This window comes from Octopus bimaculoides, chromosome 9, assembly GCF_046866305.1.
Source record: "Octopus bimaculoides isolate indiv1 chromosome 9, ASM4686630v1, whole genome shotgun sequence".
NCBI lineage: Eukaryota > Metazoa > Mollusca > Cephalopoda > Octopoda > Octopodidae > Octopus > Octopus bimaculoides.
This window is the reverse complement of record NC_142936.1, coordinates 20,509,811-20,523,636: the sequence shown is the minus strand read 5'-3', so window position 1 is coordinate 20,523,636 and position 13,826 is coordinate 20,509,811. Positions and strand designations below refer to the sequence as shown.

At 36.9% G+C, this 13,826-nt stretch overlaps 1 protein-coding gene across 1 annotated transcript; it reads right to left on the bottom strand.

Annotated features, from left to right (window-relative positions):
• Nucleotides 1-5,110: 5,110 nt before the first annotated feature.
• LOC149134006 (uncharacterized) lies at nt 5,111-5,455 on the bottom strand. The gene has a single exon (XM_089358106.1). It carries the CDS (start codon nt 5,453-5,455, stop codon nt 5,111-5,113), a length of 345 nt encoding a protein of 114 aa, XP_089214232.1.
• Between the last annotated feature and the right edge of the window lie 8,371 nt (nt 5,456-13,826).

Genomic DNA, 13,826 nt, shown 5'->3' with positions numbered 1-13,826 from the left:
ATGCGGATAAGCATTTTGTCAGGCGTGCTAACGATTCTGCCAGCTTGCCGCTTTCTGTATATAAATAATATATTACCAAATTTTATTAGCTGTCTTCATAACTCTCCTTCAGTCAGTGTCGTCTTCAGGTATAGGCACATTAGGCAGTTACCCCGGGTCCTCACGGGACTAAGAGCTCATTTATAATCTAAGCGCTGTGGGAGTCCTTATAATGTTGCTAAAAACCCTGTCCTCAGTGTTGCTTGAGGCAAGCCTGGGATCAAGATCATTCCACTGGTATCATCGTATTTTATTTTTTAGGAACAGCACATCACAACCCGCACTATTCCTGTTTATGCATTTTGTAAAAGAGATTTTTCAATTTCTATTTTAGCAGGCTGAACTACTCATGTAGATACTCCATCAGGACGCAAATTTTATTGTTATTATCATTATTATTATTATTATTATTATTATTATGTGAGAGAGCAGTGCATGCCATCAAAGTGACACTGGGGTAAAATATACAAAGCCCAATATACCCATCATGACTACCCGTCTGATAAGGGTACACCAGGCACATGCATCACAACCATATGTGTGCGACATGGTGATCTCATATCAAAATAAACAGCGCATGACCTCGCAGGTGGGGCCCAGTTAGAATTTTTTTCAGATCGAGTAGCCCATCCCGCTCAAAAGGTCCCTGAATAAGGTTTATTTAAGGATGTTGAGCAAAACACCCATGTTTCCAAAGGTGAATTATTCAAACCCCAAAGAACTCCTCTCAACACATGGCTATGATGCTCCCCCACTACCTCTGCTCATGATCAGAGATGCACATATCGTCAGCCACCAAGGGACATGCTCAACTGGTTAAGGTCAAACAACTGACAAGCAAATATGTGGTATTAAGCAGAATATTTGCTGTAGCCCACCTTTTATACCAAGACAAAACAACGTACATGATAACACTTCCAATCAATTAAGATCAGAAACCATGAGAGCCACTGCCTGGTACTGCATCAGGGCATTTATTATTATTATTATTATTGTTATTATTATTATTATTATTATTATTATTATTATTATTATTATTATTATTATTATTATTATTGAGTGAGAGAGCAGTGCATGACATCAAAGTGACACTGGGGTAAAATATACGAAGCCCAATATACCCATCATGACTACCCGTCTGATAAGGGTACACTAGGCACATGCATCACAACCATATGTGCGCGACATGGTGATCTCATATTAAGATAAACAGCGCATGACCTCACAGGTGGGGCCCAGTTAGAATTTTCTTCGGGTCGAGTAGCCCATCCCGCTCAAAAGGTCCCTGAATAAGGTTTGTTTAAGGATGTTGAGCAAAACACCCATGTTTCCAAAGGTGAATTATTCAAACCCCAAAGAACTCCTCTCAACACATGGCTATGATGCTCCCCCACTACCTCTGCTCATGATCAGAGATGCACATATCGTCAGCCACCAAGGGACATGCTCAACTGGTTAAGGTCAAACAACTGACAAGCAAATATGTGGTATTAAGCAGAATATTTGCTGTAGCCCATCTTTTATACCAAGGCAAAACAATGTACATGATAACACTTCCAATCAATTAAGATCAGAAACCATGAGACCCACTGCCTGGTACTGCATTATTATTATTATTATTATCATTATTATTATTATTATGATTATTATTATTATTATTATTATTATTATTATTATTATTATTATTATTATTATTCAGTAGTTTTATTTCTATAGCGTGCTTTCACTTCACTACCGAGCGCAGCTCTGTGTGCTTTGGGTATGTGCTGTGGTTTGCTATGATGCTCTTATGGTTACTGTATTGAAAGTGTTGTGCGTAGGAAGCGTACAGACCCCAGTAGTGCAATTTTCTGTATGTTATATATACTTGTAAGTCCTGGTGTTTTTGTTATGTATTTGTCTGAATATTTTTTTTATCATACCTAATGCGCCTACTATGATAGGAATTGTTTCTGTTTTTAGATTCCACATTCGGGTTACCTCTAATAGTTACCTCTATTTCCAGTTTCTCCATTTCTTTTAGAAAAATGTTGTCATCTGCTGGTATTGATACATCAATTAGAAAGCATTTTTTCTTCATGATCTCTGATAACTATATCTGGCCTATTGGCCTTAATTTCTCTATCTGTGTGTATTGGCATATCTCAGAGTATGGTTGCTTTCTCGTTTTCTGTGACCTTTTCTGGCGTGTGCCTATACCTTCTTTTTTCTGTTGTTATTCCATAGTGTTGTATTATTATTATTATTATTATTATTATTATTATTATTATTATTATTATTATTATTATTATAATTATTATACGAAGGCTCACAACTTATTTTGCTGAGTATGATGGAAAGAGTCAACTGTCCACAGCCAGCAGACTAAAGTGACCCTTTTTTACTGGTCATGCTTCAAGAACCCTGAGAAGAATTCTTGCAGTTCCAAGCAATGCTGATTTTTGTAGGTATTCTACCTTCACACTTGTACCAATCTTTTTCGGCCATGTTGGTAGTTCAGTGCTGATACTTCCAAGTGCACCAATTACTATTGGAACCACGTCTACTCTCCTCATTGACCACAAACTTCGTATTTCCCACTTCAAATTTTCAAAGTTGTTTATTTTTTCTTCTTCCACCCTGATCCTGTTGTCACGGGGGCATGTTATGTCGATTATCATACATGTTCTTTCTTTTCTTTCACCACAACTATGTCCGGTTTCCGATGTCTGGTCAGGTGATCGCACTAGATCAGTGCACCCCACATGATTTTGCAATTCTCATTTTCGGTGACTCTTTCTAGAGTTTGCTAATACCACGTCTTTGCTCTTTTTAGGTCGTGATTTCCACAGAGTTCCCAATGGATCATTATTGCCACATTATTATGGCGTCTCTTGTATTCGCGTTTTGCCAATTCCGGGCATTCGCTAACGATATGCTATACCGTTTCACCCCTCTCGTAACACATTCTGCATTTGTCACTATCGGTAGTGTTGTCTCTTCTGCACTTCATATAGTTGGTCCTTAACGCTTGCTCCTGAGCTGCGCATACGAGTGTTTCTGTCGCTATCTTCAGGTCACTCCTCCTCCTCCTCATCCATAGCTACCGGTCTTCTGTATCTGTCTTGGCGATCACATCTCTTGCAAACTGACCATACATTTTCTTTTCTTTCCATTCTTTTTCTCTTTTTCTTTTGTTAATTTCTTGTTTAAAGTTTTCTTTCGTTACAGTTTTTATGACGCTGGCCTTCTTCGTGTGTTTCAACAGTGGCTCCACGGCATTTTTTATATAACACCTTAAGCTGTTTTCCTCTGCTCCGATACAGTCCTTGCATCTGATCAAACCTCTCCTACCCTTTCTTCTGGGCAAGTACAGCCTATCGGTGTCACTCTTAGGGTGGAAGGCTCCGTGTACTGTCAACATTTTTCTGGTCTTGGTATCCATTTTCTTCACTTCTCTCTTTCGCTTTGGAATTCTTTCTGTTCAAATTATCAATGTAATAAATTGCTCTGCCATTAATTTATGGCACCTACTGAGCTTTTAATCATAAACCCCTGTACACCATCAGGTCCTGCTGCTTTCCATTTGTTCATCTCCTTTTTCATACCTCTGATACTGTCCTCGGTAAAGAGGATAGCTTCTTGCTGAGGATATGAAGCTGTTTGCTTCAGGCTGCAGAGCTATTTAGCTCCAGTATTGTTTTTCTTGCTTACCCCATATCTCACCGCCAAACCGACGACTTTCATTTGCATCAGGAACTAAACTTTCGTGTGCTAAATCCTTAATTGTTTGATAAAATCTGTTTTGGTCAATTCTAAACAATTAGTTTTGTCGGTATTGTTTAATCCGTTGTTCAAACTAAGTTAGGTTTGCTTTCTTTGTAAGTATGCGCTGCTTCAGTTCTTGAATCACAAAATGCAGTACACACTTCTTCAATTGTTCGAATTTGCGGTCATTCGTCAATTATCCTTTTCTTTTCCTGTCAAGTATCGACACTATACTGTTTAAGAAGTTTATGCCTTCTGGTATTCTCCTTTTCCACCAAGGTTGTTTATTTCCTTTTCATTCCGTCAATGTTCTGTTCTCATTGATCTTCAATTCAGTCCTATCTGCAGCAGTCCTACTTGCAGCCTTGATGAGTTTATTTGTTTGTGAAAGATTCTTCGTTTTAATGTGTTTCAACACATTCTTGACTTTACTTGTTTCTTGGTTTAGTCTCTATTAGTCAGCCTTCTTGGAGTCACATATAAACTCTATTTCTTCTGCATCTTCTTGTTATTATTATTATTATTATTATTGGGTGAGAGAGAAATATATGTCACCAATATACCCATACGAAGCCCAATATACCCATTATGACTACTCGTCTGATAAGGGCACACTAGGCACAGACATCACAACCATATGTGCGCGACATGGTGATCTCACATCAAGATAAACAGCGCATGACCTTGGAGGTGGAGCCCAGTTAGAATTTTCTTCAGGTCGAGTAGCCTATCCTGCTTAAAAGGTCCCTGAATGAGCGTTAAGGACAATGAACAATACACCCATGTTTTCGGAGGTGAATTATTCAAACCCCAAAGAACTCATCTCAACAGATGGCTACGATGCTCTCCCACTATTCCTGCTCGTGATCAGAGATGAACATATCGTCAGCCACTAAGAGACATGTTCAACTGGTTAAGATCAAGCAACTGATATGCACATCTGTGGTATTGAGCAGAATATTTGCTGTAGCCCATCTTTAACAAGACAAAACATGTACATGATAACACTGCCAGAGAGCCACTGCTTGTTACTGCATCAGGGCATTTAATTATTGTTGTTGCTGTTGTTGTTGTTGTCATCCTCATCATTCATTCATTTATTTATTCGGTTAACTTCTGATTTATCTTTGTCATGTCTTATCTTTGTCACGCAGCTTAGAGATACATCACTTTTCTTAACGTATGAGCTGTTCCAAGTATTTCTGCCATCTAAATACTTCCAGAGAAGTTTGGTATTTGCAGCTTTTGACGTCAGAATATTACTCGTTTTGAGATAGTCCCATTTGCACCAATCATAATAGGTGTCACACTCACACTTGAGATTCTATGGATCCTTTTTCACTTCCAATCCTAACTCTTGATAGTTCCCGACTTTCTCATCTTGTGTCTTTACAATATTCTGGTCTGTAAATATAGTTACGTCGATGAGGGTCCATTCTTTGAACTCCTTGCGTGGGAGAGTGATATCTGATCGGCTATGTTGCAGCTTCTTGTCTGTGTATATTGGCGTATCTAATGTGAGTTTTACCTGATGTGCTACTGGCAAACGTTGGTGATCATACCACTTGTTGGAATATTGTAGCTTGTACTTCTTGCACAAATCCCAGTGTATTTGCACTATCACTTTGTCACGGCGTTTTTGTATTCCATTTGAGCCAGTTTTTGACATCTACTAATTATATGTCTGTCTCAGATGATTTTTCACATACTTTACAAAAGGTGATACTACTGTCTTATCAATGCTGCACTTGATTGAGTTGGTTCATAAAGCTTGTTCTTCATCAGCATGAATCACTCCTTCTGTCTCCTTTAAAAAAACCATGTCTTAACCATTTCCAGGATTCTTCATCAGCTTCATCTGATGTTTTTAGAAAACTCCGTATTGGATTTTCTCTTTCCAGTTGATGATCGTTTCTCTATTAGTCATCATATTGTACTCCTGGAGGATCTCACTATTGTCACTCATAACCTTCTCATTCAGTGCAGCCTCCAACATTATTTCATCACTATTCCTCAGATGGGCATACAAGAACTTAGTCTACTTTGTAACCCTATCCTTTATTCCAACCATTCCTCTTCCAACTTACTCCCTGGGTAAGTAAAGCCTTGCTACGTTATTTCTGGCATGAAGGCACCCATGCACAGCCATTACCTTCCTAGTTTTTCTATTCATGTTAACCAGTTCTTCCTTCGTCTATTCCACAGACCTTGCGCAATAATATACCACACCTACAGCCCACGCGCTGATGTCTCTAATCGGGTTTCCTTCATTCAGCTTGGATCTACATAGTTTTTAAACTCTTCTGATATATTAACAAGAACATTTTTCTTTCATCCTGGTGTTCATCATCTGCCTACATGTGAAACACCAAGATATTTGTAACCCTCTCCGTTCACTTCTCTTATCCATTCATCATCTGGAAGTTGTGCTCCACTATTGTCTACTTTGCACCCTCCTCTCCTCAGTTAAATAACAGCGCATTTCTCTATATCAAATGCCATCCGGACGTCTTGAGTGAAAATTAGTACAATCTGAATAAGGGAATCCAGTTGACCTTTGCTAGTTCCGTAAAACTTCAAATCGTCCATAAACAACGGGTGATTGATTGGTCTCATGTTTTTCTGAGGTTTGTAGTCAGCTCCCATCTTTCTCAGAAACATGGAGAGTGGTAACATACTAACAACAAACAGTAAGGGTGACACAGAGTCGACCTGTCCAATTTCTCTGATGTCGACTTGTCCAATTTCTCTTCCACCTGCAGTCAAAACTGCCTTCCAGTTTTTCATACTGTTTTTGAATAAATAAATCATATTTTTAGCTGCCCTTACCATCTCCAGGTATTTTAGAATCCACGAGTGAGGAACCATATCATATGCCTTCTTCCAGTCTATATAAGACGTTGATAAGTTTGTCAACCTTCTACGGTTGTTCCTAACAATTGCCTTATCAATCAGCAACTGATCTTTTGTTCCTCATGATTCCTTCCTCTCACCTTTCTTTTCATCTGCTAGTAGTCCATTTCTTTCAAGTTGGTCATACAATGTCTTTCCCATTATCCCAGTTAGAAGCTTCCACGTCATAGGTAAACAAGCAATCAGACAATAATTACGGGCCTTGGTACTCTTGGCTGAATCCTGAATCAACACGGTTCTTCTTTTGACCATCCATTCTGGTACAATTCCTTGATGTACACAGCCTTGCAGGAATTTTACAATTTAGGATACAGATTTGTCAAAACCTTGAACCAAAATCCCTGAACTAGGTCCGGATCAGCCGCCTTCCAATTTCTCATTTTACCACAGCTTGAATATCTTCCAACGTGACGACTATGTTCTCTTGTATCTCCATGCCTGAATTCTTCCGCTTCATGAGCCAAAGTGCCCTGTTGTGTTTGATATTGCCTGACCAGATCTTTCTCCAAAATGAATTTGCCTCTTTGGGATCAGAAATATCTGCTTCTTACTTTCTTTTTTATAACCACCATCCAAAGTCTCGTAAAGCAGCTTTTGATTTGTTCTAAATAGTTGATTTTGTCTAAACTGTAAGCATCATTCCTCATACCTTTTAATCATCATTCTACTCGCTTTGATCTTTTGTTTTAACATATCCGATATAAAGTGCCCTTATCCACCAGGTGGTAATTCTTATTCATGTGCTTCTGTTTTCTTTCATTGAGCCTCACATTTCCTATCCTTATTTCATCGATTTTATTTAAATCCCTTCGCCATATATTGATGCTTTCTTTTATTCTTCTTTTCCAGAATGGTACATTGTTTCTCTGTATATTCTTTTCTTTCAGCACGCACATCTCTGTGGTAACATAAGCAAGTGACATACATCAAGAAATTTAACTCAGTGATACCTTTAATTGAAATTCTCATGGCAGCTTCATTCGCATCCCTGAGTTCTGATCTTAACTTTGCTCTATCACATGATTTCAATGTTGGTAACCTCTTCTTTTCCTCAAAGAACATTACTTCTAGAATTCTGTTGCAGAGAGTAGCTAGTTCGGGGCTAATTTCTTCGGGTGACTCTCTAATGTCTTCTATATATTGTAGATTCCCTCCCTCTGCGTTCATACTTTCTAGGTTCTCCTGGATATTTCTTCTGGACTAGTAGTTCCCTGCAGTTACTTTTGTCTAATCTGATCAGCCAATGTCTGTTCACTTACATCCTTCAACTCTTCATGTGGATGATATTTTTCCCAGAGCTCTAATAATCTTTTCCTATAGCCTTTTTCCTCTGGCTCATTACTCTTAATGTGACATTCAAACAATTTGTTGTTCATTTTTATCCATTTTAATCTCCTTCGCTGTTGAGGTTCAGCAGTAGCTGTTCCATAGGACACCTGCAGACGCAACACCCTCGCTAAAAACTGCAGCTTCGTTGACAACATTAGAATTACTTTTCATTATTGACATTTCTCTTATAATTGAGTTTGTGCTTTAGGATTACCGCCAACCAGTAACTATATCATGTAACCATCACTAGACAAGTTGTCAGCCAAGACTTCCGAGAGGCATGTATGCTCTCATTGAAGCTGGTTATCGTACGCTGGTCGCCACCTCCAGTATTTATTCTCGCAGCACTTAAAGACTCATATAGTTGAATGGCCATTGACTCTAGTAGAGTACATCCGCCCTTTTCACGAGTTTGGTTTTTCATCTTGCAAGGTGTCCAACAAAAGCCACTATCCTTACTGGACAAGCGCTTCGTAGGGTCACCATAGCACTAAAAGTGCCCTGACATGTTATTACAGTTATTATTACAACTATTAATAAAGCGACGAACTGGAAGAATCGTTAGCATGCCGGACAAAATGCTTAGCAGCATTTCATCCGTCTTTACGTTCTGAATTCAAATACTGCCGAGGTCAACTTTTCCTTTCATCCTTTCGAGATCGATAAAAATAAGTACTTGTCGAGCACTGGTGTCGATGTAATCGACTAGTCCCTCCCACTAAATGTCAGGCCTTGTGCCTATAGAACAAAAGATTATTACAACTATCAATATCGTCACCACTTCGAATATTATTACTACTACTAAAACCAGTAGTGTTCTTATCATCACAATCATTATCATTGTTATTATGATCATCCTCACTACCATTATCATTAATAAAATTTAATAGATGTGGTTGACTGAAATCTGGATTTCAAGATTTCTGGTAACAAGATTCCGGTACGAAGACTTCGTGGAGGTGGAATTGGGTGAGCGCACTGCCAGCAAGAATGTTTCTAACATTGAAGCGAGAGAGAGAGAGAAAAAAATAAACAAAAATAGAAATATGTCCTCCGTTATAAAATGATGAGAGAAAAATTCTAAAACTAACATGCAACTAACTTATTAACGTATATGAGGAAAAAGGAAACAATTCTTTTCATTTGTATCAAACGAATGCATGTTGAAACAAAAGCCCAGGTTTACAACGATAGTTCTTAAATCACAAATGAAACAAAACTTCAAAATAACAGCTTTTAACATAAGAAACGCAAGATCACAGGCGCGGGAAAATTTACAACGTTGAAGAAAGCATGAAAAAAGACAACAGAGAATTATATATAGGACTATATATATTCAGAAATATTCCAATGAGTGAGTGAGAGAGAGAGGGGGGACACAACACAATAGAAATGAACACGATTATTCTTATTATTATTATTCTTATTATTATTATTATTATTATTATTATTATTATTATTATTATTATTAGTAGTAGTAGTAGTAGTAGTAGTAGTAGTAGTAGTAGTAGTAGTAGTAGCAGCAGCAGCAGTATAAGGCGGCGAGCTGGCAGAGTCGTTAGCACGCCGGGAAAATGTTTAGCGGTATTTCGCCCCTCGCAACGTTCTGAGTTCAAATTCTGCCGAGGTCGACTTTGCCTTTCAGCCTTTCGGGGTCGATAAATTAAGTAACAGTGAAGCACTAGGGTCGATGTAATCGACTAGTCTAGTCCCCTCCCACCAAATCTGAGGCCTTGTGCCTCCAGTAGAAAGGATTATTATTATTATTATTATTATTATCATTATTATTATTATTATTATTATTATTATTATTATTATTATTATTATTATCATTATTATTATTATTAGAATAATTAAAATGCATAACGTTATAAATATAAGTTATAAAAAGATATTCCGATGAGAGGATATTATTGCAAAAGCCATTGTTGCGTTGGCAAGACTTGTATCAATTTTTATATTTACTTTCCAGAAATGTTTCACGATCGGAAACAAATATAGAATATAGTAAGTAAACTGATTTGTTATTAACTTCTTTTAATTTTTTTCATTATTATTTTTATATCGTGATTTGGTGAACAATAAGCGTCATTAGTTCGGAAATGTTTATCCCCTTCGTCAATATACATCGGAGAGAGATAAATACAAACAGAAATACAGGCATAAAGGTAGACAGTCAGACAGACACGATAGACAGGCAGTCAGACAGGCAGAGAGGACAGACAGGCAGAGAGGACAGACAGACAAAGGGGACAGGCAGGCAGGTAGACATACAGAATGACAGACAAGCAGATAGCTAGCTAGCTAGCTAGACAGACAGACAGACAGACAGACAGACAGACAGACAGACAGACAGACAGACAGATAGATAGATAGATAGATAGATAGATAGATAGATAGATAGACAGATAAAGTGCTAGGCTTGAGTGTTAATGTGTATTATTAAAAACAGTAATAATACAAGTGTATTTTCTGGATTCTTTGATTAAAATATAATGCATACAGACAGACAGACATAAGGGGTAAAGATCCCCTTCGGTCATGAATGACCATGGGATTGTACCTAAAAGTTCCCCTCCTAGGCACAAATCCGGGTAAGTTTGTTTATGCATACCAGCTTCCCCTCTCCGCGACACCGATGTTATCCAAGGGAAAGGCAAAGGTCGATACAGCTTGTCACCAGTGACGTCGCAACTCATTTCTACATCTGAGTGAACTGGAGCAACGTGAAATAAAGTGTCTTGCCCAAGAACACAACACACAGCCCTGTCCAGAAATCGAATTCAATGCGTCATGATTGTGAACCTGATGCTTTAACCACTGAGCCCTGCACCTTCACACATACATACATACATATATACATACATACATACATACAAGCCTTATATAATTTATCACATGTAGTCAGTTATCCTTGTCTTACGTGGTTGTGTATATGTATTAGTACGATGGGGTGTTGAAAATTTTCTGGCTTTAAGGTTATCCAGAAAGGCCTGATTGGAGGTCCAACCTTCCGCACTATTTTACAGGGCTTAGAAAAACTGAAGGACCGCTACAAGATGTGTGAACCTGAGAGGGGAATATGGTGGATAAAATCAAAACTGATCCTCTTGTGGTTCCTTTTACCCAAGCAAGGAACTGTTTTTATATATATATATATATATATATATATATATATATATATATATATATATATATATATATATATATATATATATATATATATACACATATATATATAAGTTCGAAAAAGACAAAAAACAACAACGCGAGGACGTGATACAGGTTTGTTACTGGACATATATATATATATTTATCTTATACAACATGGCAATTTCTGTCTTTCTCTTTGACTGTTACCATCTTGCTGCCTTACCAGTGAACCAATCTTCACGAAACTTTGCATACATGTTAAACAAATATCCAGTTCAATTACAGGCTAATTGATTTCAATAAAAACTTATAATGGGCCCCTTAGAGGGATGGGCTATTATATGATAAAATGAGAAGGGTGTAAAAAAATTTGTACGAGGGAAATGTAGTGGCACAGTGTGTGTAGTTGATATCAGGGAAGGGGAGGGTAATGTTGTGTAAGCGACAAATATGGAGTGGCAGTGGGATGTTAACGTTAATACAGCTGTCATATACAAGCACTTTTGTAAACAGCGGAAGTGAGCTGGAACGTTAAAACTTAGTGCGCATGCACAGCAGAGTTCAAGGTCAATCTGTGCCAAGCTGCTTTACTCTGCGTGCTTTAGCTTCATTACTATAGCAACAGTCCGAATACTCAGTGATCAGACCTCGTACATATATATACATACCTACGTACTAGCGGGGGGTCGAAACACAACCATTTTTAAGGAACTTTAATTCCACAGTATGCATAGAGTTTCAAATTGTATTGTAAATAAAATATATGAAAATTGGGGTTATGTGACTCCTCCGTACCCCTCGCATACACCCCAATTAAATATCCTAACTTTCTATATTAATCATATAATCTCTAACACATATATACTAAATTGCTTATGAATATGAAACATTTGATTATATTTCACTGTAGAAACCTTGTTTAAAACATCTGATGAGTAAAGATAGCGCAAACATTGGGATATAAGACAATTGTTAGGTAAGTACTCCTCCAACATGATAAAATTACAACTTTTCAATATGTTAAATAATTCTTTCTTTTTTTTTTTTGTAAAATGTATACATTTGTTAAATGATTTTCTTTCGTTTTTCAGATTATTTCTGAGCTAAATTGCATTATAATTTTACATAAATATAAACTAAGTTTAAGTATATAAAATTATACAATGGCACACAAATACACACCCACAGACACCCACATTTGGATTTTCTGCAACTTCCTACAGCAATGATCCCATCAAAAGCTGATCTATTTATTATTTATACATAAGAAAACGTGAAGAACAGATATTCACCTACGAAAGGATATTACCGGATTGTGACTGCAGATGTGCAAACAATATGGGACAATTTTTTTTTTCTTATATTGGGTTTGAGGGAATAGTTCTAAAAATTGAGAGATTGACTGATAAATTAAACAAAATACCCATCAAGCAAAGAGGAGATACTTTCGATAAGAAATTAGAGGGCTTGAATGAAATGTTTGATATATGCACCTGCACGTGTTATGACAAACAAATAAAAAGATCTGATTGTCATAGCCAATACCGCTTCCTTGTCAGAGTCAAGGAGTCGAGCATGTTATCAATTTAGTGACAAAAGCTTCTGAAGTCAGAACAGGCTACGAAAATAAGCACGAATTCATATTAAATGTACAGAAATCACGACAAAGTTTACTTCACTTTGACTGGAAAAGATAATGGTCATTTAATTAATACAAACTATATAAATAAATATAGATTTCAATAACTATTTTGTTCAGGTGGAGGGGTTGCGTATTATTTATAATATGTTATATAGGTAATATTTAACCAATACTAAGTTAATAGCATTAAAACAAGTTTACAGATCCTTACATTTTTAGTATTCAAAACACAGAATTAGTGGGGTAGCTATGCAAGGGTTAGGAGTGGTTGCATACCTTTTAAGATTTGTTAATTTTGTTCTCACATCAAAATGAACTCCAAGCGATATGTGGAATCAGAATATAAAATTACAACCTCCACTAATACGTACATACATACATACATATGTCTTGTAAACACCATTTTAAACTCGTGACTACCTGTGTGTACGTTTGTAAATGTAAATGTGTGTGTATGTGTGTGCGATATCCTATAATTGTCTGTCTCTCTACTTTTGTAGGGTCTTCCCTGTTGCTGTCACATATTGTCAAAATTTTTAAACTAGTATTTTGAAATAATTTTCCACGTTCATTCCGATTTTTTTATTTATTTGTTCCAGAAAAATTACATAAAAATGTTACTAAGGTTTAAATTTTAATCAATTTTAATCAGAAAACAGGATTTGGAAGTGGGCATGATAACTGTCTATCACAAAATGAAAGCAAAATCATTACGAGGAGGAATTCTTATTAAACAAACAAAGGCAAAGCATTACTACGACCAAAGTTCTAAGAACTTCTGAAGTTTTAATAAGTTTTAATGAATATAGTCATGTGAAACGGTTGAAGAGACATGTAAATAATTTTAAAAGGAAAAAAATTCCCAACGAAGCATATTTTTGCAAAAAATTACACAAATCTGTTCTGATCAACAGGCTTATCTGTCGGGGAAGGCATGGTCTGACATGGAATAACTAAATATTTATATAAAACATTCTATTGTAAAAGTTTTCCGGCAACGACG